The sequence below is a fragment of the Platalea leucorodia genome (genome assembly GCF_965183815.1).
Source record: "Platalea leucorodia genome assembly, chromosome: 5".
Taxonomy (NCBI): domain Eukaryota; kingdom Metazoa; phylum Chordata; class Aves; order Pelecaniformes; family Threskiornithidae; genus Platalea; species Platalea leucorodia.
In genome coordinates this window covers 26,835,947-26,859,011 of record NC_138827.1, presented here as the reverse complement: position 1 = coordinate 26,859,011, position 23,065 = coordinate 26,835,947, and the positions used below count along the sequence as shown (strand labels likewise).

General features: G+C 39.3%; 1 protein-coding gene across 1 annotated transcript in view; it reads right to left on the bottom strand.

The window, feature by feature from the left end:
• The window catches only part of GLIS1 (GLIS family zinc finger 1), a gene marked incomplete at its 3' end in the record, with an annotated part of 212,870 nt that overhangs the window by 99,730 nt on the left and 90,075 nt on the right, over nucleotides 1–23,065 (bottom strand). Inside the window, exons 3-4 of the mRNA XM_082314448.1 lie at nucleotides 11,610–11,808; nucleotides 4,180–5,281 (exon numbers count right to left, since the gene is read on the bottom strand). Of these exons, the coding sequence (XP_082170574.1) occupies nucleotides 4,180–5,281; nucleotides 11,610–11,808 (1,301 nt within the window). The remainder of the gene's footprint in view (nucleotides 1–4,179; nucleotides 5,282–11,609; nucleotides 11,809–23,065) is intronic.

The following is a 23,065-nucleotide window of genomic DNA, read 5'->3' as shown; positions in this document are numbered from 1 at the left end:
AATGCAGTACCTATAGTGTCTCACCCTTAGGGATTCAAAAGAACTGACAAGCACAAGTGCTGAATTTCACTGTGTACAATACAGCACCCAAATCATTCCATCAAGACTATTCCCAAATTGAATATGTTGCATATATACAAGAAAAGAAGATCCTGCTTCAAAGTCTTAACTATCTAGGCAGGAACACAATGTCACAGACCGGTCTAGAACATACTCAGGAGGCATTTGTTTCTTTGAAATACATGAACTAGAGACATCAACAATGGCTATTATCACTGTCCAGCTCCTTTCATGGATATCACATATGTTATGATACCAAATTTCTATAAACACTAATTGCATACGTAGAAATTACATAAAGATAAATATATTTACCCTGATCATGTCTGTGGAGGCCTGCAACATAGGTTCCCTGAGCACATACGCACGCAGTGATGGGAACTTAATTTTCTACTCTTTATGAAGCCACAAGAGTGCAAGAGGGTAAACTGATAAACCAAGTATGGATTTGTCCAAATCAAAGAATTCTAGACAACTAACTGAGCAGCTCTATATTTACATTTGCAAGCAGAGGCTTAAACTGAGGATGCAATATCTGGAGATCAGCAGGGTTCTACCACCAAAGTATTGGAAGAACTGAAAGACAGCAAAAGATGCAGCTATGAGAAACTTTTTTTGTTTTTTTAAATAAAAAAACATTTAAGCTTGCTAATTTTTGCTGTCTCAGACAATCAAAATTCCAATTGTCTGGGACATCAAATCTAAAAAAGCATGAAATTAATCTTCAGAAGTTAAAGTCTTAAAGGCATTGCATCATTATTTTTGTTGGATATATTTTTGATTATAATGCAGATGAACCCCAAATTTAATAAAACTAAAATAACATGAGTTAAGTATGAAACATAACAGGATATTGCAAAGAGATTAGGTAGTTTCCTTTAGACTACTTGCAGAGCCCTAGGAAAAACCAAACTGATGGACACAATGACGAGAAGGCACCGCTTAATTAGAATATTTAACAGAATATGAAAACAGAATACTCATAGTACCAGTTTTGGCAATGAAACACAGCAAGCAGAATATGGACCTGAAACATCAGTAGTTCTCTACACCAGATACTGTTTTGCCTGTCAACTGTCTGTAGTAAAGAAAGAAGCAGGCTAGCTAAATTTAAACCAGCTGTAACGATGAGAGTGTTACAGTTGGACTGAGGGAAGCTTACCTCATGAAAGTATTGTGGAAACTGCTGTTGGAAAGATAATAAAAGGATTAACTGCAGTTTTAGTGAACCATTTACTTTTCAATCAAAATGTCTCATGTATTTCCTGTTCTCAAGTAGCTTGAATTCCAAAATTCCTTTGTCTATTACAGTACATAGTAGCAAAGCCTGTCATAAGAAATTAATAATTTTACATGGAAAAGTACTTTTATGTATGAGGGTGGGGTGCTGCTCACTGTTAGCTTCTCCGGAGCAGTTCAATACCTAGTCAGCCAGTAATCTTACAGAGAGGAACAAAATCAAGGGCTTAAAAAGAAAGTACAATGGGTAATTGTGAACAGCGAAAGAAAATCTCCACTACAAATACCAAGAGATGTAAAGTTACTTTAACAGGGCTACAGCAAAAACGAAACAAAATCTCAGACCTCTGTAGACAGAGAATGAATTGCCTTCTTAATTTGCAGGAATAACAGCACAATTATTACCACATCAAAAGAAAAGCCATCATTTAAAATGACATGACATCACCGCACAATGAAACACTGCACAGCAACCCTTGTTTAAAGTGGAATGGAATTCGCTGGGCAAATAATCCCCACTTGATATTAATAAATTTAAGGAGCTGTGTTGCAGCTTTGAATCTTGTCCCTGCTAGGTCAAGGTCTTTCCATGGTAGAAAACTAAATTTGCAGAGAAGACATATTTTTCACGTGCTCACTTGGATCCAGCTTTACTCCACACAGGATTACAGGTTGTAACATTTAATACATGGATACCTCTGCTGACAGTGGAAGGGTCTCAGTCTGGGAATAGAAGAGTTAACTGCAAGTTGTGCAATGTAAAGCACCTAATTCTGATTGGGCCATTCCATGTATGGGAACAACTACAATATCTGCTCAAATAAAACAGATCTTTATGTACTTATGTGCCAAGGCTATATACATGTGCCATGAAGGCTGTCTGCAATATCAGATGCAAAGGTTTTTCCAACCTATTCACAATGTTAAACCTTGAGATGTTATCAAAAGCTAGTTCTTAATGCAGATGAACATAATTGAAAGGAGGAGTTTTTTAGCATTTGCTAAGATATTACATGATTTAACGTCTCTGGTTTATCCAGTTTCCTGTAGGAATGGGAATGTAACATTAGAAATCTGCTATACAATACCTGTCAAATATGCATTTTGCAGAAAAAGACAAAAGTTCCCTCACCCATGGAGTCTACTGAATCTTTCAGCATCGCAGTAAAGCTAATCAGGGTTTCACGTTTTAAGTATTTCTTTTAAAAAGTACGAGAGAAAAGTGGAGAGAAGACTGATATCATTCCAGATGATAAAAACACACACACAAAAAAAAAAGTCGGCTAAAATAGAATCTGTAAGTATGCTTTCACAGCTTGCGTACACTTTTGTTTGGAAAGAGGCAACTAACTTGCATTATTCTTTGATGATTTATGACCAGAAAAAAGATATTAATAGGAAGTTAAATTCCTTTGTACTTCTACAAATCGTGATTGAGCTAGTTCTGGAAACACGCAAGTCAGTTCTTCGTCTCAAAGGAAAAAGAAACAGGTAAGTCTTAAGAGTGTTCCCATTTTATCTTGGACAACTTGATGGTGTTCTCTAAATATCTGTGCTGTTTCCAGTATTATTTTAGGGAATACCCACTGAACAGTGCAGACATTAAGATAATGTTTTTCATTTATCCAATGGATAAGTAAAAAGATAACCAGGACAATCACCTACAGAGAAAATTTTTCTCTGAAAATTTTTCTCTGTAGAACATTTTGAATACTGTTGTTTTCTTCCTTCTCCCTTCCGTAACCATTGCAGGCCAGCAAGCTTTTGCTTGAACAAATGAAAAAAAGTAAGCTTTTTATATAAACATTCTTTCCTATTCCTCCATAGAAAGCTACAGCTTGCCATGGAAACTGTTGTCTTGATCTAACTTCCTTACAAGTATTTGCCATTATATCATTCTCTGATCAAAACAATAAAATAGACATATAGTTGAAAATTCTACCTATAAAGAACCACAACCTGCTGCCATTACCATTCCCTTTGTTTGTACTTATTTGTGCGTGTATGCCTGTGTGCATGTGGATGCATGCACACGCGTGCACATGTGGGTGTTACAAATAAGACTTTCCAAATTTCATGGCCCAATTTGGAAGCTTATGTCAAACTTGTTTTGCTTCATCTGTTTCAGTCAGGGTCTTATATCATTGTTGTTTCAAACATGTGGAAAGCTTAATGGAAGTCATTAACTTTTATTTTAGTTTGGCCATATTGTCATCATGGTGGGCAGATGCAGAGATGGTGTTATTCCCAAGATCCTCTTTTTGGAACACTGATGTTGTTTACATCTTCTTGATCAGAAGAGAACAATGGTTTTTACTTATTTTTAAAGCTCTGTTTTGCAAATTAAAAAAGCCCCTTACAACCTTTGAAAATGTAATTAAAGATATTCCTTTTATTCTTTTAACTGTTTAAAATCCTTAACCAGTTTCTTTTTCTTTTCTAAACTACCATTTGAAACTTTTGCACTCAGAACTCTATGGGTTATTGTTCAGCTGAAGGAATGAAAAGAATTTCATTAGATGTGTTTTATGTTTCTTGATTAAAAATGTCACCCGAGGCTCAGTGACTTGTTTTACGTTAAGTGACTGCTGTGTGCTTTGATCATCACTTTATTAATGCTTTAATGAATATTAAAAAAATAAAGCACTGTATTAAGAGCTAAGCTCTCATATAAGGAAACTGAATCACTTTTCCAAGAACTACAGTATTTCTCACTCAAACATTTCCTTCTAGATTAAGGTTTTCTCCAATTCCCCTTTAGCCTGCTGCAGACTAAGTTACAGGAAAGCACAACAATTACATTGGAATAAGATTGAAGAGGGAGCAAGAAAGAGAGCAGAGTAGCATGTTTCTATTCAAACAAATACATTCCAGACTTACCATGCACTTGTTTGGTTTTTCTCCAGAATGAACCCTCATATGAATCAGCAGTTTGTAACGAGCATTGAAGGGTTTATATCGGCGGACACAGCCTGCCCAAAAGCAAGTGAAGTCCTCTCCTTTCCGCTGGTCAATGTGAGTCTTTTCTATGTGTCTGACCAGTTCATCTTGTTGGTCATAAGTGGCACTGCAGTCAATCCACCGACAGACCTGTTTGCCATTGCTGAGGTCCTGCTCATCCCCGTCGCTGGGCTGAAGGGACTTCGGAGACATAGAGGCGTGTAAGTGAGGCAGTGTCCCTTGCGTTTGGCTTAGTTGCTGGTGTAGATGGTAAGGGGGAGGCAGCCCCTGATGATGTCGAAAAAGATCAGCAGTGGAGGAATAATCATCAGCTGGTTCTTGTTTTAAGAAACTCACCTTCTGGGTGCTGTGCGAGGTGTTTTGATGAGGAATGCTAGTACCATTCATCATAAGGCTGAGGCTTCCATTCTCCTCGACTTGCTGCATTTGTATCTGCTCACAATCACTTCTGTCACATTCAGCGGAAATAGGTACAAGACATGCTGGAGGGGAGGGAATACTGCAAGGGTTTCCAGGCTGAGAGCAAGACTGGGACCGAGAGGATTTTTGAGCACTGTGATGACTGATCTCCACAGGATGAGAGGAAATGCCAGCTGAATTAGTTCGCAGTCCATTCACACAGGTGACCAGTGACGTCTGCGATGTGCGGATGATAGCTGTAATATCAATTCCTTCAGCTGAAGACGGCACAACAGAGATGCATCTCTTCTTCAGGTTGCTTGTTTGTAGCCTGGCTGAGTGCTGAGGGGTGCCAAGTGACAAAGGACCCAGGGAGGAGCTATGCTCATTATTAAACAAGTAGGATGAAAGTGAATTTGTAAAGTTATTATTCATTAGGTCTATTTCAGGATGCAGACTACTGGAGGCTCTCAGCTCCATCCCCTCCGTAATCCTCCTATGTGTGGAAGCCTCAGACAGAACCTTATAATCACTCGGGCATTCTTGTTTAATGTGCTGAGCCGGTTGACTTCCATTCAGGCATGGAGCAGCAGAATCTACTGAGTCTTGAAACCTGGGTGACCTGTAATACAGTTTTCATTAAGCATCACTAACTACCACAGGATTTATAATTTTTGTACAAGACACGACACTTGTTAAGCCCTGGAGAATGGAAGCACTTGCTCTCTGCTGAATGTTGCCTAACGCAGCAACTACACCAAAAAAATCTGCAGTGCTTCTTCTACAACCCTTCTAAAGGCAGCATCATTTTACAGAGGATTAATTTTACACACTGGGTTACGCACAGAACAGACAATCTCCCCTCCACTGCTACAGGCAGTTCATCAATCACAATCTAGGTTTTCAATGCATAATAGATCGGCCAAAACAATAGCTGAGAATGAAGTTTGAGAGCTTTGGGCATTTTTGAATTATTCAAATATCAGCATTTTCCTCAGAACACACTGGGAAAATGCCTTGGCATTCTTGTTCACGCAAATCAAAAAAGGCTAGCTGAGCTTTGCTTACATGTCAGAGAGATGCTTTCCTTCACTAAATTAAAAAAGGAGCAAGATCAGTGGGGAAAAAAAGGAATACAAAGAAAGAAAGGCTCACTTTCAACCAGTGGTCCAGTCAATGAGAGATCAGCTGAGTACTTCTAAGAGGTCTACAAAAGATAACTAAGAGAAGTTCACAACCGGTAGATTTAAACTGGCAGTCTATATATTCCCATTTCCATTTTTCCTATTAAAGTCTACACAGGTCTGCAAATCAAAAGAAAATTGTTCTGTAGAAGTGATTTTTAATCTTTTTGATGTGTGCTGAATCCAGCCACTCAGTAAGCAGAACCTTGAGGAACCCCACACACCCTGCATTTAGGAAATGTTTCCTCCTAACATTTTCTTCCAAGCAGTTAGCAATTGGTTTATGCCTTAAAATAAAACACACTGTCTCAGCTACAAACATTTACTGTGGAGGACCCAACTGTGTTTTTTCTTAGGACAAGCAGGTGTTCCTTACATATCCGTAAAGCATGGTAGGGTTTAACCTATGGCTTCATCATGCAGCGATGTGCCAGACGGAGAAGAGGAAACAGTACATCTGTGCGCAGGAAAGATGTACCTGAACTAATAAACCCTCCAGAGAGGTGCTCCATGGCTCTTACACTGACATGTTCCATTTAAATGAATTTTATACTTTTTTGATGCTAGCACCACAAAAGCTGAAGAAAACCTGGCTGTTTGGCAACTTGTGTGTGACACCACAGCTAAGACAAATCTGACACATTTTACGGCACAAAACACATATGCATAAGGTATTTTGGACATATACATATATTAAACTGCGAAGCTGCTGAATAAACTGCATTTATTTTATGACTTAGATGATTTTATCACTATTATTTCCATTAATCCACCACTAACATTAAGACGGGAAGCTGAAACGACTTCTAACGCTTCCTTGGTAACAGCTCTCAAAGAACTACCAATTAGCAAAAACAAAACAACAACAAAACGCTTCAAAAAGACTTCCTTCCCATGAAATTAAGGTTGTCAAAAAATTACACCTGTCTAAGGCACACAACTGTCAACATTGCATTCACTAGTGCCAGGTTTCTAAGCTCCAACTGTTTGCAGCCAGTAGGGCTTGATATAAAAAAAACCTTAAGGTCATGAGAGAAGTGAAATTCCCCATTATTCGTTGCTACAGAACAATCAGATCTTGCATTTGCCACCAGAAGTTTAAAAAGACTACATTTAACAATTTTAGAGGTTTCCATAATCCATTAATTATAATTTCTCCCTTTAGGTTTCCACAGTTGGTCTCAGGGTAAACTTAAAGTACCTGGTTTTGCAGATGGTAAATTAAAAAAAAACAAAACAAAACAAAACAAACAAAAAAAAACCAACCCAAACAAACCCAACAGTATTCATACGTTATTTTTTAACATTTACAGAACCATATGTCTGTAAAATATGTGGCATAAGCATATATAAAAACCTTTTATTGCACATATTTGGGAAACCCTACCCTGCTTGCTTGTAGCTTCATTGCTCAGTAGGAAGCGTGCTGTTTTACACTCATTCTGAGAAAGGTTTAACAGCATACCATGCCAGGCACAATACTTCCTATTACTTAGTTTCTTCTGTACAAGAACTCTTCTAAATAATTCAGTTTGTATTATAGTTCAGTGGTCCCAAAGCCTCAGGCTAAAGTAAACACAACACATTTCTTACATCATATAAAGCTAACCCAAGCCTTACATTTCAGCCTGTGATAATTGGTGTCATATTATTAAGCTTTATGTAAAGGTCCCATCTTGCCAGAAATCCATGTGAGGAGTTCAAGCTGGAGTTAGCACAGACTATCTACAGGATGGATACAAACATCCCTGTCCTGGGAAACATTAGGTTCCGAAAACTCCCAGCAACATTGATCTGCATTTCCAGCACAAGATCTTACTTAGAGTCAGGACTGTATTGCTGTGATGCTGCAGTGCAGAAGATGAGACACACGAAAGAGGGGAGTTTTGAACCAAAAGTCAAACTGAAATATCTTATTTCAAAAGCAAATTAGATGAAGGCACTGAATTCATGTTTGCTGTTGCCACAGCCATGTTTTATTCATGCTCTGCCTACACAATGATAAGCACAGGCTGCTTGGGCAGATCAGAAGCACGTATTTTCTGGGAGTTACAGTTTCCTCTGTAGCACTGTATATTTAAATACATTATATACTCTGTTAGTTAACTCTGCTGGGAGAATCTGGTATTCTTTCAGTTTCCCGATGACTGAGTGTTGGGGTACTTAATGGAAACTTTCTGTATTCCTGGCAGAATTTTGTCATCACTGTTCTAGGGAAAGCCCTGCTTGTTCCTCTCAGTCCTGGGGGGTGGGGGGAGAAGGGGCACAGAAACAAAACTGATATGAGAGAGAGAGAGAAGGTGTCTGGCATCCAATTTGCTGGGTGGCTCCTCTTATACGCATTGACTATTTGCTCCTCTAATGGCATCTTGCTGTTACAGCCAGGGATCAGATTCCAGGCCTGGTACACGCAGGCAGTGCTGGCTGTAAGGATTTCATAATCTCTGGACAGTAGCGAAATATAAACACATATGGAACAAACAGCCAAGAGGAGAGCGAGCAGGACAAAGGACAGCAGGACAGCATAAAGAGCACTGTGTGGACACGCGATCAGCATGAGGAGTTCTGGGGGACTTCCAGATGAGCAATCCTGGAAGGGAGTGGGGTCAGCAGGAGAATATACCCCACAAATGTCTCTTCACAGGGAGCATCCATGGACCAGGGATGGACAGTCTGAGGCAACAGAATTGCTGCTTAAGCACGTGAAAGCTGAGTGTAAGGCCATCAAAGAGTAACAGCAGCCTCTCAGAGGATACTAAGGCAGTGTTTCCAAAGAGACACCCTTACGTGGTAATTGGAGCCAGAGCATGAGGCCAGTAGCACCATGCCAGAAGTACTGCAGTTCCCAACTGCCCTCAAAGGAAAAGACAACTGTATCTGAAATCTCCAGATTATTTACAAAACATACATGCCTTCAGTTGCCACTGTAAATGGGCAATCAGTGATAACTGACAGTTTTAAGAAGCTAGAGGGGATTGTTTTGCTGTACATCCAGGGATCCTTTGCAACACTATCTGACTGCTCTGATGTCTTCCCCGGGTTTTATATGCTGAGCACTGAGCACACTGTGGGCGGGTTCGCTGTGTCTGATAATGGATTATTTGACAAAAGGCCAACATTAGCTCTGTGCTGACTCCAACTGTGGTAAAGAAGGTATTAGGACTTTTCTAGTCCCACACACATTGCATTCACAGATAACATGTAGCAGCAAAGTGTTGCACAACTTAAAAGCTATTAACTGAGTGGGGAAAAGGGGCCAGGAAGAAAAGGGATTGTGATTCTTGGATTAAGGCAGTCATCCCTAGAATACAGTTTCCGAGAGAAAGTGATTCAGGGAAAAGCTGAAGGGGGTAACGAATTTCAGTGTACTGAGGGAGAAAAGGACAAAGCCAATCATAACCCCAAATCCTGAGGGAGATTTTGGATTGCTAGGGGAGGTGCTCTCTGGTTTGTTTGGGTTTTCCTTGGACATTGCCTATCCTAGAAATGCAGAATGGTTCAAAGCTCAATCCAGAGAGATTGTTGGATTTGTATCTCCCTTTATTTCTGTGCTGGTCACTACAGCTGGACAGAACAACAAAACAGAGTTTGCCCTGACTTCCATGTGCTCACATATCTGTCCATTCCAGCCCTATTTCTCTCATCTATTTTGATTCTTTTCCTCTAATGAAGGCTGAAATCTGGGGAGGCACAGAGCACCCTTGGCTCTCGCTGACTTCACTGAAACCTGATGGGCACTCACCCCCACCTCAGTTATGTTCTCCTGTTTTCAGATCTTCAGGGAAAGACCATGTTTTCTGTTACTTGCTTGTCAAGAATCTTTACCATCACAAACACTATGAACAGAAATCGTCCCAACTGCTGTCCACCTTCTCTCACATGCCAAGGTTTTGGCTCCGTACCATGTGTCTCATGAGTAGTAGGGTGATAAAATTAGACACTGTGCCTATGAGGTCCATAGAACAGAGCTGGGCATTGGCTTTACCTTGCAAATCCCATGCAGACAAAAGTAGTATTAGCCAGGTGGACATACAAGCAGAGCATGACCAGCGGGACACACAAACAACCTGTAAAGGAATGGAAGGGTCCTTCCAAGATATTCTCCAAACATTTCCAAACTGTTGCTTAGAAGCAGCAGAGTCTCAAGGCTTTAGACCATGCTACAAAGCAAAGGGGAGAGGATCAGGCCTATCACCTCCTACTTTCTCATGTTATGCAGCAGACAATCCTTTATGTTGTTCTGGGAATCCTCTTCCAAATGGGGGCTGGAAAGGTTCGTATTTCTGAGGGTGGGTACTGTGATCCCCGGTATGCAGGTATCTGTCATTTCTTCATTATAGATTTTATAAAAAAGGTTCAAAAAGATCTAAGCAGAGTACTTTCTTCCTCCTTTTGTTTGCTCCCGCCCTAATTATCTTTGTTTCATAATTGTCCTCACTGACAGAAAAAAAAAAAAAGGTTGATAACTGCCAGTCCCACATTGAGCCCTAAGAAGCTAGGAGGGAGCAGACTTACATCCAGCTGCAATGGCATCTTCAAATCTTTGTAGCGATAGCAGAATATTTTGTTATGTGGCATGGATATTATTTGTCCTTTTCAAACCAACAAACACACACAAAAAGCTTTCCACTTGCTTGCCATATTGCTGTGCCTCCTCCCGAAAACGCAGATGTTCTTACCCCACCAGTAAATAGAAAAGGGGAAACAAGACATAAGTATGTATAATAAAATCAGAAACAGTCAGATTTCCAAGACCAAGCTATAGGCCATATTTCCTCTTGCTGTGACTATGGAAATTTGGGCTTGATAGTTCCATGCACAAAGTGCCAATTATTCCAAGTATCTAAGATAAAGGCTGCAACTTTATTGAGGTTTTTCTTTTCTACAGCTCTTCAAAAAGGTCAAGATTATTCTGTATTATATCCCCTGCCAAAAGGCAGCGTAATTAAAATAGATGGACAGAGTTTAATTTGTAGCAGGCTTCTATTCACAATGGATGTCTGTTTAGAGTACTTGTTTAAAATCTGGTAATGTTAAATTTGTAACAACAGCAAAAAAATAATGGAGTTCTGTGTTTTCATATAATTAATTTATAGCAAATGTTTAAATAGAGATTCTGTTCATAGCAGATCCAACTACAGTGTATATATCAAAACCAGAGACCAAATTTTCACATTACGGCCTTAAAAGCAAATACCAAGGATGTGGCTGTATGGGAACATTGAAAATACTTCATTAAAGGAAATGCTGTAGAAATAAAAGTGGCATTGACTTCCTGTAGGTTTGATGGTGGCATGCCAAATTGCCATATGGGAGACATCGGTTTGGGAGTAAGTATCATCCCTGCCTTCCAGGCTGCAGTTTGGAAACAATATGGCTTTGAGGTGGAGGGTGGAGGTACAGAGGAGGCAAGGCTGACCCTACTTAAGCCCCTGGCAAAACTCTCATTGACTTTTAACCATGCTGAAAGAGCTCCCCCAGAGAAGTTGTGTTTACACATCAATGCAGGGGGCTGTGGCTACATATACAGTGACTCCTCCTGGCACTGTCTTGGACAGTTGTCTGTGCCCACGTACGTGTCCCTGCAGTGCGAACCTGCAAATGAGCAGTGTGGTTAAATGAGCATCCAAAGGACTTCTAAAATGAAGTAAAAGCCAAAAATGCTCTTCCAAATGTTGTACCCATGGATGCTACTGGGAAGTAGTTCCAACAAAGAACCACTCCAGAAGAGCAAAGTACATCAACCGATAAAAATTGCAGTGATACCTTATATCCGAGTGTGTCAAGTTCAGCTGACCAACATGCAGCAGTCTCTCACAGGACAGTGGGTGGTCTCGCATAAGTGGGTTTCCTGTGTGGATAAATAGACCTTGTCTGCAGACAGGTACTGAGCTACTTGTCATCTCCATGTCCATCATGTTCTTCTTCTCAGAGATCAAATTACAATGATTGTAGCCACCGTTCACTGTCAAAAAAAAAGAAAAAAAATCATAAGCCTTTGACTAAGAACCCTCTATGCTCATTACTTTGTATGCTCATTTGTGTATTTTGTATGCTTATTTTGGATCTCCTTGTAAAATTCTTGTAAATGACATGGCAATAGAAATGAAAGGTTTCACAAGGAAGCAAAAATTAATTCCAAAGGAATTTGGATCTGTGAACTATGGTTGTTTACTTCTCTTTTTAAATTTTGTGTCTATTTTACACTTCATAATCTAACTCGAAAAACCTTCGTCTGATAGCTTGCCTTCTTTCTGTGTATTTTTATGGTAGAGTCTTGCCTGTGTTAGATTTTGGAGAGGGATGTTTCAGAGTCCCTTTATTTTCATGGAGAGGAGCTCTCTGAAAACAGTGACGTAAGTCAAGTTTTTCTTTGCAGACAATTATCTCTGTGATTATGACTTTAGATGGGCATGTTTCTACTGTTAGGTCAACAGTGTGAAAAAATGAAACTAATTTTGTTTCAATGTATACATTTATCTGTATTTTCCAAGTAAGCTATTATTATAAATGCTAATGCTAATAATAATATATTCTGCTCTGGTGAATATTAAATTTTACCAGACTTGGAAAACAGACTAGAGCTATAGCAATATTCTTCAGAAATATATATAAAACCACAAATTATAATCTAGCTGAAAAGAGAGGACAAAGGAGAAACTGAGAATTTAGACTGCATTGGTCGAATAATAGCAATTCCATTTAACTTAAAGCATATTAGTTGGTTTTTTTTACCTCGAGTGAACTAATCAAATACTCACAGATAAGCATGTATAAAAGTATTTGTAAGAAATTTAGCCTTCAGGGGCTAGCTAAAGAAGTTACAATAGCCATCTACCATCATTTTCATTATTGTATATGAATCATGCTTTTAAAATACTAGATCTCCCTCTAATCTGTTTTTTTTTCATGGAGACAAAATGTAATGGTGTCAGATACTTATGGCAAGCGTATTTCTGTAGATTTCATACAGAGTCCAGAAAGTAACTCCTTCACCCTTGTACCCAGTGCTCGTGGTGATGGGTACTATAGAGCTAGACTGCATTGTAGTTAGTCCATTCTCTACAAAGGCGCTGAGTGTTGCACACTGAGGAAGAAAATTAATCCTGCCATCAAAGTGACAGAAAAGATAAAGCCTGTGCTCAATTTCATGGATATCATTGATTCTCACAAGCATCACAGATTGTCCTTTACTGAGGTGTTACAAGGCACAGTTCATCTCACCATAGTTTTGTTTATGAGTTTTACCCAGACAATGTCTATGTCGTTCAGCCATCTCAAAATGGGTGTCTAAAGTGGGTGCATGCAACTTCAGGACATGCTTTCCTCTCCCCCTTGACTACAGAAGGCACTTAAACAAGCAACTTAAACTGAGTACCTGACTTTTAATTAGACAGCTGCAGCTGAGCGAAATGAATCCCTCTGAGTAGCCATAGGACTTACAAACATCCTCATCACAAATAATCTACTTTACACAGCTGCCAGGTCTGGTCCTTCTTCTACTGAAACCCACACTGGACCTGCCATTGACAGCACAACCTCTACCATTTTAACACTATAATTTGTGGTATTATCTAGAGCAGGTATATATTGATAAAGAATCACAGAATGGTTTGGAACTGACCTTTCTCCATCTTTCTTATAAGCCGCCTTTACATATTGAAAGGCCGCAATAAGGTCTCACCAGAGCCTTCTCTTCTCCAGGCTGAACAACCCCAGCACTCTCAGCCTTTCTTCACAGGAGAGGTGTTCTAGTCCTCTGACTATTTTCATGGCCCTCCTCTAGAATTGCTCTAACAGGTCCAAGTCCTTCTTCTACTGGGGGCCTCAGAGCTGGGTGCAGTACTCCAGGTGGGGTCTCATGAGTGTGGAATAGAGGGGCAGAATCACCTCCCTTGACCTGCTGGCCACGCTTCTTTTTATGCAGTCCAGGACATGGTTGGCTTTCTCGGCTGCAAGTGCACATTGCCAGCCTATATCCGGTTTTTCATCCACCAGTTATCCCCAAGTCATTCTCTGCAGGGCTGCTCTCAATCAACTCATCACTCAGCCTGTACTGAGTTTTACACCTATGTTATATAGGTATTACATCTACATTAAATAGGTATAGTATTTCCAAATTAAGCAGATATCACAGTATCTAGTTAATGATATTTTCACAATATAAGGGTAAGTAGAATTGTACTCATGTAGTTTTGCAATCACTGCAGTTTTGTTACATCGTTTATGAAGTTCCAATCAGAGATTGTGCTCATTTTAGTCAGTTACTGCTTCAGCACAACTCCTCAGAGCAAAGGTACCCTTAACACTAATGAGCCCCTGTTTCCTCTTACGGACAGCTGCTATCCCTATAGCTAACGAAAGGCAAATGGGAGAGCCTGAGCTGCTGTGGTCCTCTATAATTACAGTCAATGAATGCTTTGAAAGTGATGAGAATCACATTCACCTTTTTGGTGAGTATAAATGAGAAGAAACAGGTGACTGGGGAAGGCAGAAAAAGTCTCTGGTAACTGGAGAAATTGTGAAAAGGATCACAGCACAAAAGTCCATTCTCCTCCACTGGCTGGGCTCCACAGCCTCCCCATCATGCTCCACGGCACCATTGTAATAGGGAAGACCATGGCAGATGAAGATGTAGTCCAGGCAAGCATCCAGACCCATAGAAAAGAGCGGGTACACGTGACACCCAAATTACAAGTCTCGTGAGGCATTATTGTGACATTTCCAGAATAGAATTCCCTATTTCCAGTGAAAAGTTTTCAGTGTTTGGCTGATATGTTACAATTCTTGACCATTTATTTATTTGATTTTTATTTTTTTAAGAAGTCAGAATCTCTGAACTTGGAAAAATAACACAAGGTTTTTCCTACCCAGCTCCATCACAATACCAAGGCATGTGATAAGTCTTAGAAAGTGTAGGCCAGCATTATTTTATATAAACAAAAAGCCCATGTAAGATTTTTAGGAATGACACATGAGATTTTAAAGAGAAACCAATTTGTATTTAAACTATACAAAATGGGCCATTAGCCCTCTTCATGACAATTAATATATATGTTCTAGTTATTTCAGATTTATGTTCTGAGATCTGAATTCACTGATACTCTGTGATTGTTCTGAATGACTCTGAAGAGACTAAGAAACTGTACAGAAATGTAGCATCTTTTGGCCTGCTCAGGGCAGTTGTATTTGGTGGACCAAGGCATTTAAGAAGCTCATTTTGGATGCCTTTCAGCTTACAGTGGGTGTTTGTGATGATTAGCTCTGCCCTGCTTGCAATCATGACAGAAATTATCATTATATCCTCTGGAGTCCATAGCTCCATTGGGCTTTATTCCACTCCTATTCTGGCTTCATCCCATCATAATTTAACTCACTTCAGGGGTAATATCTACCTTAGCAAGACTGTATAATCAGACTTGTGGTTGTTAATTTGGATACATGAATCACATTTAAAGGGTATCCAAATACACTGTTGAACACTGGTGAAATAAGTTCTATACACTTTTAAAGGCCACACCACCAGGAGAAGTTGATAAATCAGTCATACTTACAATACCCAATTCACATTTCCTCACTTTTTCCATCAGCAATGTTACCTGAAATATATTCAAGATGTATCTTCCCTCCAAAATACTGTGGATTCTTTTAAAACGTTTAAGATTTATACTGGACTTGTAATAAAAACACTTACTTTCTTTCATTCCCCAAATGATACAAGTCTGAAATTCATTAGGGCTTTCTAAATATGCATTTTATCAATTTTATCATATTATCAAAACACAGAAACTTGAAGCTTCCACCAAAGTTCAGCAATACTAACTGTAGCACACACTGATACCTATGTGTGTGAAGATGGAAATTTCCTAGAATAACATGAACATTATCCCTGTGCTGTCAAAAATTATTATCTTCTCTTGTAGCTGTCAAATCAGAAAATACATTTTCTCCCTGCAAAGGAACAGAACATTTATGCTACATCTGTGAAATTATGTGTTTCAGCCAATCCACTGTACATTTGCCTTCACAAAGTACCTTGCAGATTTATTAACAAGAGCTAAAAATTTCTTGCACAACAGTGCCTTGAGTGAAGTCGCACTTGCATCAAAGCCCTCTAAAATGTGCCCACCACATGGGAGCTGGAACAATGATGAACAAGGAACAACACCAGTGGCTCACTTTTTGTTCTCCCCCACAGCAACTAAGACAAGAACCAAAAGATTGTGTCTGAACACAGCCAGCCAGAGTCTACGTTCAACTGTTCAAGCACATGTGAAAGCAAATTCACTGCCTCTGAAAAAAAGGAAAAAAAGTCTGGTTTACACCAGTGTAACAGAACAGAATCTGGCCCCAGAACAGAAACTGGCTGTTTTATACAATATTAATATCACTGACTGGCATACACAAGATTTAAGCATTTTCCATGTCTGGAACTAGATCTCTTCTTTCACTGGTATCAAGGGGCCTTTAACCTACATACTGTAACTTACCAATAACAGATGAAAAGAGCACATACTCCTTGCCTTGTACCAGAGAGTTCACCCTGCTTTCAGTAGAACCGTAGCTATTTCATAAATCCATATAAAAAACTAATCCTAATTTACAGAGAGTAAATCTAATAAAAGCAGAATGGTTTCCAGAAGGATCTCATGGAAGTGGAATCCATCAAGGTAACTTTTGTCTTTCTCTTTTTCTGTCCTGCAGTTTTGATTTATATCTTTACATTTAAATGCTCGTGAAGGGAACGGAAGAGGTTGATACAGTAGTGTGCAAAGGCTGCAATCAGGCAATTCCTTCCATATGAGTAATCAAGTTAGTTCAATTTTGGATATCTTGCTTCTTTCGTTCTGGGGTAACTGACTTTGGGGGAGTTTTTTCTTGATTTATGACAGATTAAATCATGTGAGAACTGTCCCCTTGATTGTGATGAGGCTACACACGTCAGGAAGGACGGCTCACGCTGGTCAGAATCTGCAGAGTCAGCCCTACATTTCTTGCTAGGGGTAAATTCTCCTAGAGGAAAACAGAACATCTCCTCACACAAAGGAAAACCTGCCTGTGTAACAACGAGATCAACGTTTAAAACAACCCTACTAAAAGGCAATAGCTCTTTCTTCCCTGGGGAACATGTTGTTTACCATTTAGGAAGGCTTTACTCTTACTGATAAAATTAGCTATTAAGGCTAAGAAGATAAGAGCAAGAACTTGCCAAAAGGGTAATTATTCAAGAATAAACACATGTTGCAGTGCTTTGGAGTTTACCTCATTAAGGTCAATGAACAAATAACGGAATAATTGAAATGACTCACATTCAAATAGAGAGAGCTTTGAAATATTTGCCTAACATACTTAGATATCCCCAGAGGACTGTGGGTTTTGCATCGAAGACCAAACTAGGTCATTTGCTTTTTTTTCTTACTGCTTCATTCTCTTTAATTGCTTCTTTAAAAAAAAAAAAAAAATCGCCATTCTTGGTTTTATTTGGATGCAATGTCCAAAATTTACCACGACAACACTGAGAAATGGGACACTGTTACTGGCAGCTGGTTGAATCACGTGAGACGAGTGAAAGACCAAACAGTACCAGATTTTCTGAAACAAGTGAAAACCATCCACGCTGGAAGAGGCCATCAAAGCCCTCCACTGAGAGAAAATTATTAACTCAAAAGCTGCCAACACAGCAAAGCCATGTATTGTACGGAAGGTACTATACCCATACTCAGCAACCCATTCCACATAACTAGCACTGAATAATCTCCATTACTGTATGGCTGGAGTGACTGCCACAACTCCTATACAGTCAGTAATTTAAGAGCATCAAGAGAGATGCACAGCACTCTGCTGCCTGCTTGAAGACTCTAATGAATGAACTGAAAGCTTCAGAACACAGAATCTTCAAAATGAACATACAGCATTTTCAACAACAATAACAAAATCAACACTTCCCCAAGTTTTTTATGCCTGTTGTGCCATTCTCTATGGTGAATGGGAGGGCTTGTCTTAATCCTACAACACCAAGCTGGAGGGACACAAAAGCAGCATAAAGGCCGGAAAACAGATACTATAGTTGTTCTTATACCTCCTACAAGGCAAGTCCAACTGTGTGATCGTGGAGACAGATTTCCTATACCTTGTGAAAAAACATTGTTTCTCCTTTACTTTCAGCAAACCACTATTAGAAAGGACATGAGTTTGGGTCTAAATTTTTCTATTATGGACACAGCTTAAAAGAAGGAAAAACATTTCAGAAGTAGGCTGGTGTGCTTAGCCATGTATGACATTACAGCCTTAAGCAGACTTTACCCAAACACAATATTGTTATTTTCACTTAGATCTTCAAGCTCATAACAAGATACCCTAAACGCGGACTTCCAGATCTTGGCCTGGAGACCCAAAAGAGGGGATGTTCAGATCTTTTCTTGACCTCTTTGCAGTCATTTGCACCATCTGGTACACAACAAACCTCTAGACATTTGGGTTTTTCACCACTTGAAAGAGGAAAGTTCTGCACTTTAAGAGACCTTTGCAATAATTTCTAATTCAGTACAAGACTTGCAATAACATTTGACTATGAAAGATTACCTTTTTTAAATCACACAAACATGATGTGGTCCCAGACTGTCCGACCATGACTCTTTATGTAGGTAGATGTATACTCTCACAAAGCTTTGAAAACTCTATCTTTTTATTACAAGCTAAGTTTTACTCTGTGTATTTTTGGAAGTTCTGTGTTTTGATTTCATCTCTGTGTGATATCAATACTGTGCACCACTAGGTTTCTTTCCTGGGGTAGAAGGTGGCAAGAAACCCCTTAGAGCTGAATAGCCCTAGAGCAGTGATTGAGGTGCAGAATTCCTTCCTTGTTCCATTAATTATCTGAGTCTTCTGTGATGCACAGGTAGTGAACGCAGGATCTAAATATCATGCTGAGGAAACAGCTACACAGATAGTAATTATCAAAGTCAACGTTATATGGAAAAGTTACTAAAAATGTTCAAATATAATTGCGCCGTTCTTTAAGCCCATTGGGCAGCCCATGGGGTCAAACATATTGACTTTCAATATCATAGAATCATAGAATGGTTTGTCACCCACAGCTCCTTTGGTTCATTTAGACTGGCAAAGGAAGGCAACAATTCTTTCTCCAAAGCATCAAGACAAGAGATCTCCAAGTCTCTTGTTGCTGTTTGACCTTACCTGAGGATTGAAGTGGTTAACAATAACAGCACTAAATTTTCACTGCTGCATTCAAGAGTTCATATCTCAAAGATGAACAAAGCAGCTCACACCACATTCCAGGTTCATCCTAGATCTCTGCATCAGTTACAACCTGTTCACATTTTAAGGTCTGTTTCATACAGCTGGTAGAGACTTGGCTTATATAACGCTTGTACACTATCTTAAAAAAACACAGTAAATGAGAGTCAAAAGATTCTTTATTACAGAGCAGACCATACCGTATAGTGAGAGTCAAGCGAAGACCCAATTTGTGTATCAAAAGAGAGGTGGCAGATCCTCTGCCGATCTGAAAATGGATACAGCTGATATGAATCTATAAAAAATTAGGGTTAAAACCAACAGCATTCAATAAGATTAGAATAAAAAAAGAAGGATCTCTTTCCTCCAAGTTTTTTTGAACCATCCTATAAAATCCTATAACAGAAATACTTATTTCTTCACTTTCACATTGATGTATGAGTGAAGACAGAAGGGCTAAGAAAACTCTTGTAAATGAAAACAACCCAGCTAGTGAAATAAATTGTCGAGTATCAATCTTAAAAACTTGTGAAAGATAAATATAACCCACGTGTGTCTTTCTAGTAAATTCTGGACCCAAAGTGTTGGCTATATCTGTATTTTTTATTTCATGTTTGATTTATTTTTAAAACCAGTTATTTGGATTGCATTTTATTTCTGTTCTGTGGAATTTCTTTTTGCAGACTACACACAGTATTTTAAAAGAGTGAATGAGTAGTATTGGCATTATCGAATAAAGAAGCGTGGTTAATTTTATATCAGTCTAACTTAAAACAATTTAAAAACACATCAGTAGTTTAGAGATCTGTAACCTTTTCACCTTTGAGCATGTGGATAGATATGGCTCCCATATTTGACTTTTTCATGATATTTTAAAAGTAATCTTGGAGTCCAACAGGCAGGCAAAGAACGCAGTAACAATACACTACATCTTTCACTGCTAAAACAGCTTGCAATGTTACGTAGCTTAGATTTCCAGCAGAGACCTTCACAACACTTTTTGAAATTAGTGAGTATGGCCGAGATTCAGGAAAACACATGCCATGTGCTCAGGTTCCAGTGACTCCACAGCCTTAGCTGATGTTCTGAGTTAGGCTCTAGATGTGTAAGAATATAACCATTTTAGGCAACAGTGAATAGATTGTCAGAGAAATAAAATAACTGTCTACTATCACAAGGAGTCTTTCGCTACACTCGGGTTTGAAACTCAGCATTCTTGGCTTCCTATTTGGATCTCAGACCTCTAAATTACGCCCTCAAACAGAGCTGAGAGCAGACTGAAAATGACCATTGCCCTCTTTTGTGGCAGTCAGGACAAAACCTTTTGCAGTCTGATGAAACACAGGTCTTGTCATTACATTCATTGTTACAGAGTCTCCTCGGCTTGGAATCACCTTTTGCCTGTTGCCAGGCAATCTGAAAAATATTGTTCTCAGCACATCTGGCCTTTTTTGTGGTCAGTTATCCTTGCTCACTGCTTGGATTTTAGTAACAGGGGGAAAAGACATTAAAATAAATGTTTTAGGAAAATATTAAGCTCAACAAACACTATTTTAATTAAAAGGAAATCCTAAAACCCTCCTAATGGGCACTTGGAGAATATAAGCTCAATGTAATGAAATTTGATGTATTTCTTTTTCTAAGAAGACCATTTTGGAATAGGTTTAATTCTCAGTATTTCTGATAGGTAGGACATATCATTATAATTCTCCTTGCCCTGCCAAACACAAGAGAATAGGGGTGCCTCTGTCACCTTATGAGTAAACAAGTTCAAAGGAGATGCAAATACAGACATTGGCCCCATTCTCCTTTCCCACTTCTCCACTCATCTCCATTCCCCCTTCATTTCTAAGCTTGGTTTGAAACCCTCTCTTCCACTGCCATCTTTAACCCTCTCCAACCTGTGCCTCACCTTCCAGTTTACGTTCTAGGATGCCATAGATGCAAGACTCCTCCCACACTGTACAAAGTTGGCTCTACCAAATCCATTGCACTATTGAGATGCAAAAGTTTTAACCTTAGCTCAAGCTGGTCACACTATCTGGGTACCAGACAACTGTATTTTTCAATGTGAGCAACACACATAACACACAGAAGCTGCTGTCAATCTATCTGGTTTAAACTCCCTCCTCTCACACATGAGATAGATCAACAACTTGTGCTCCCAGAGACCAGCTGAACCAGGATAAATCAATCCACACTCCCCAAATAAATGCCATTGTGCACATTGGTGTAAGGTACAAGAAAACTCTACACCGTTTAGGGTTATGTACACACTCACCTGCCCTTGTCCCCTTTGGTTTGTCTTTTTTGTTGCTCTAAATGGACACCACCAGGGTTTTCACAGCAGCCTGTAGTTAGACGGGGCCTGTAGGTTAAAAGAACTCCAGAGTGACTCTTTCAAGACAGAAGTTCACACATTTTGTGATGAGGGTACTTGAATTGTTCCTATTGTAAACATGCTTTCATCATTGCTATATGACTCCATCGAGAAGACAGGATCTTTCCATACGTGCACAGTTTGAGAAAATCTATTCCCTTTTTTTTTTCCCTCTAAGTCATTTAATTCACTAATAGCCAGAGCATGCCTACTACGAACTGCATGTGGGTTATTGCTTTCCCATTTACTTATTAAATCTTGAACTTTTAAACTCACAGATCTCCACTCCCCTATATTTTACTTAGTCCATTTAGTCTCTCTTTTCCATGGACGTTCTAGGCAGCAGACCATGTAAAGACTCCGCAGGGATATATGCTCTCCCAAATATTTGAAACACAAGGATGTGCAGAGAATGAAAGCTGGGGTTTTGCCATATGGCACCTTGCATGTGTCTTGTGTAAACATGTATGTCTCTATGTCCCAAGAAGGAATTTTATGTCTGCCTGGCTCAGTAGTACACTACACACATTAAAAAAGAAAAAAACCACCACCCAACAGACCACAACAAAAATTATTTCCATCAAGATGTTGGGCTCAAAGATTTAGAAGCCTGGAAGTGTCACCAAGTCAGTAAAAGCCACAGAAGCTAACTGCTACAAAGACAGAATCACTGTAGATCACACAGGGTTATGCAGAAACGGTAAACTTTAAACAAAGGGAGAAGCTGGTAACTAAAAAGCATTTTGTTCTTTTCAGTGCAAGCTAGATGGAAGAAAAGGTCTGGTGGGATGTGGATGCACAACATCTAGTCTTAAGGACCTAATTCTGATGCATATATTTGGAAACGTGTCTACGTATTATCAAAGGAGACAGAAAATTACTCATAATAGGAATCAAAATGCACTGGGAGTCTAGAAAGAACTTTCCATGTTGCTATGTGATGGGAATGCTCCAACACATAAAGGGAAGACAACGGAGGGGAGCTAGTAAACCTGCACTGCACATCAGCTTCCAGCTATGGGTTGTCTTCCATTTGACAGCCCTCCAAAAAGTGCATATTAAGCTGCTTTTCTATGAGAGGCTTCATGAGTCTCTCGTCTCTACTGATATCTTTGCTCCAAGCTCACTTGTTATAAGAGGTTCTTCCAGACATTTTTTTCCTGGTTCTTTACATATCAGAGTGATGAAAAACTACAGTGAAAAGGCATTTGATTGCTGAAGACTACACATTCTCCTAGTGCAACTTGCATTGCTTTCTCCGTTCTCTAATTAAAAAGGAGACATCCTCACATACACAACCTCCATCTAAGACTCACTGCAGATTTCTCACACTTACCAAGTAACCTACATCCCCTATCAACCTCTTTGTGCTCTTGCATAAAATAATTTTTTACAATGAAAACTCAAATTGCTACCAGAAACAGGCAACCATTTCACCTACACAGTCTCCTTGATCATTTAACACTTGCTACCTAATACAGTAATGGCTTCTTTGCAGCTTAGAATTAACACTGCCAGAAACAAAATTCAAGACAAACAAACAGTTTCCCCAATATATGCTGAAAAGAGCAACAGCCTTCCCCTG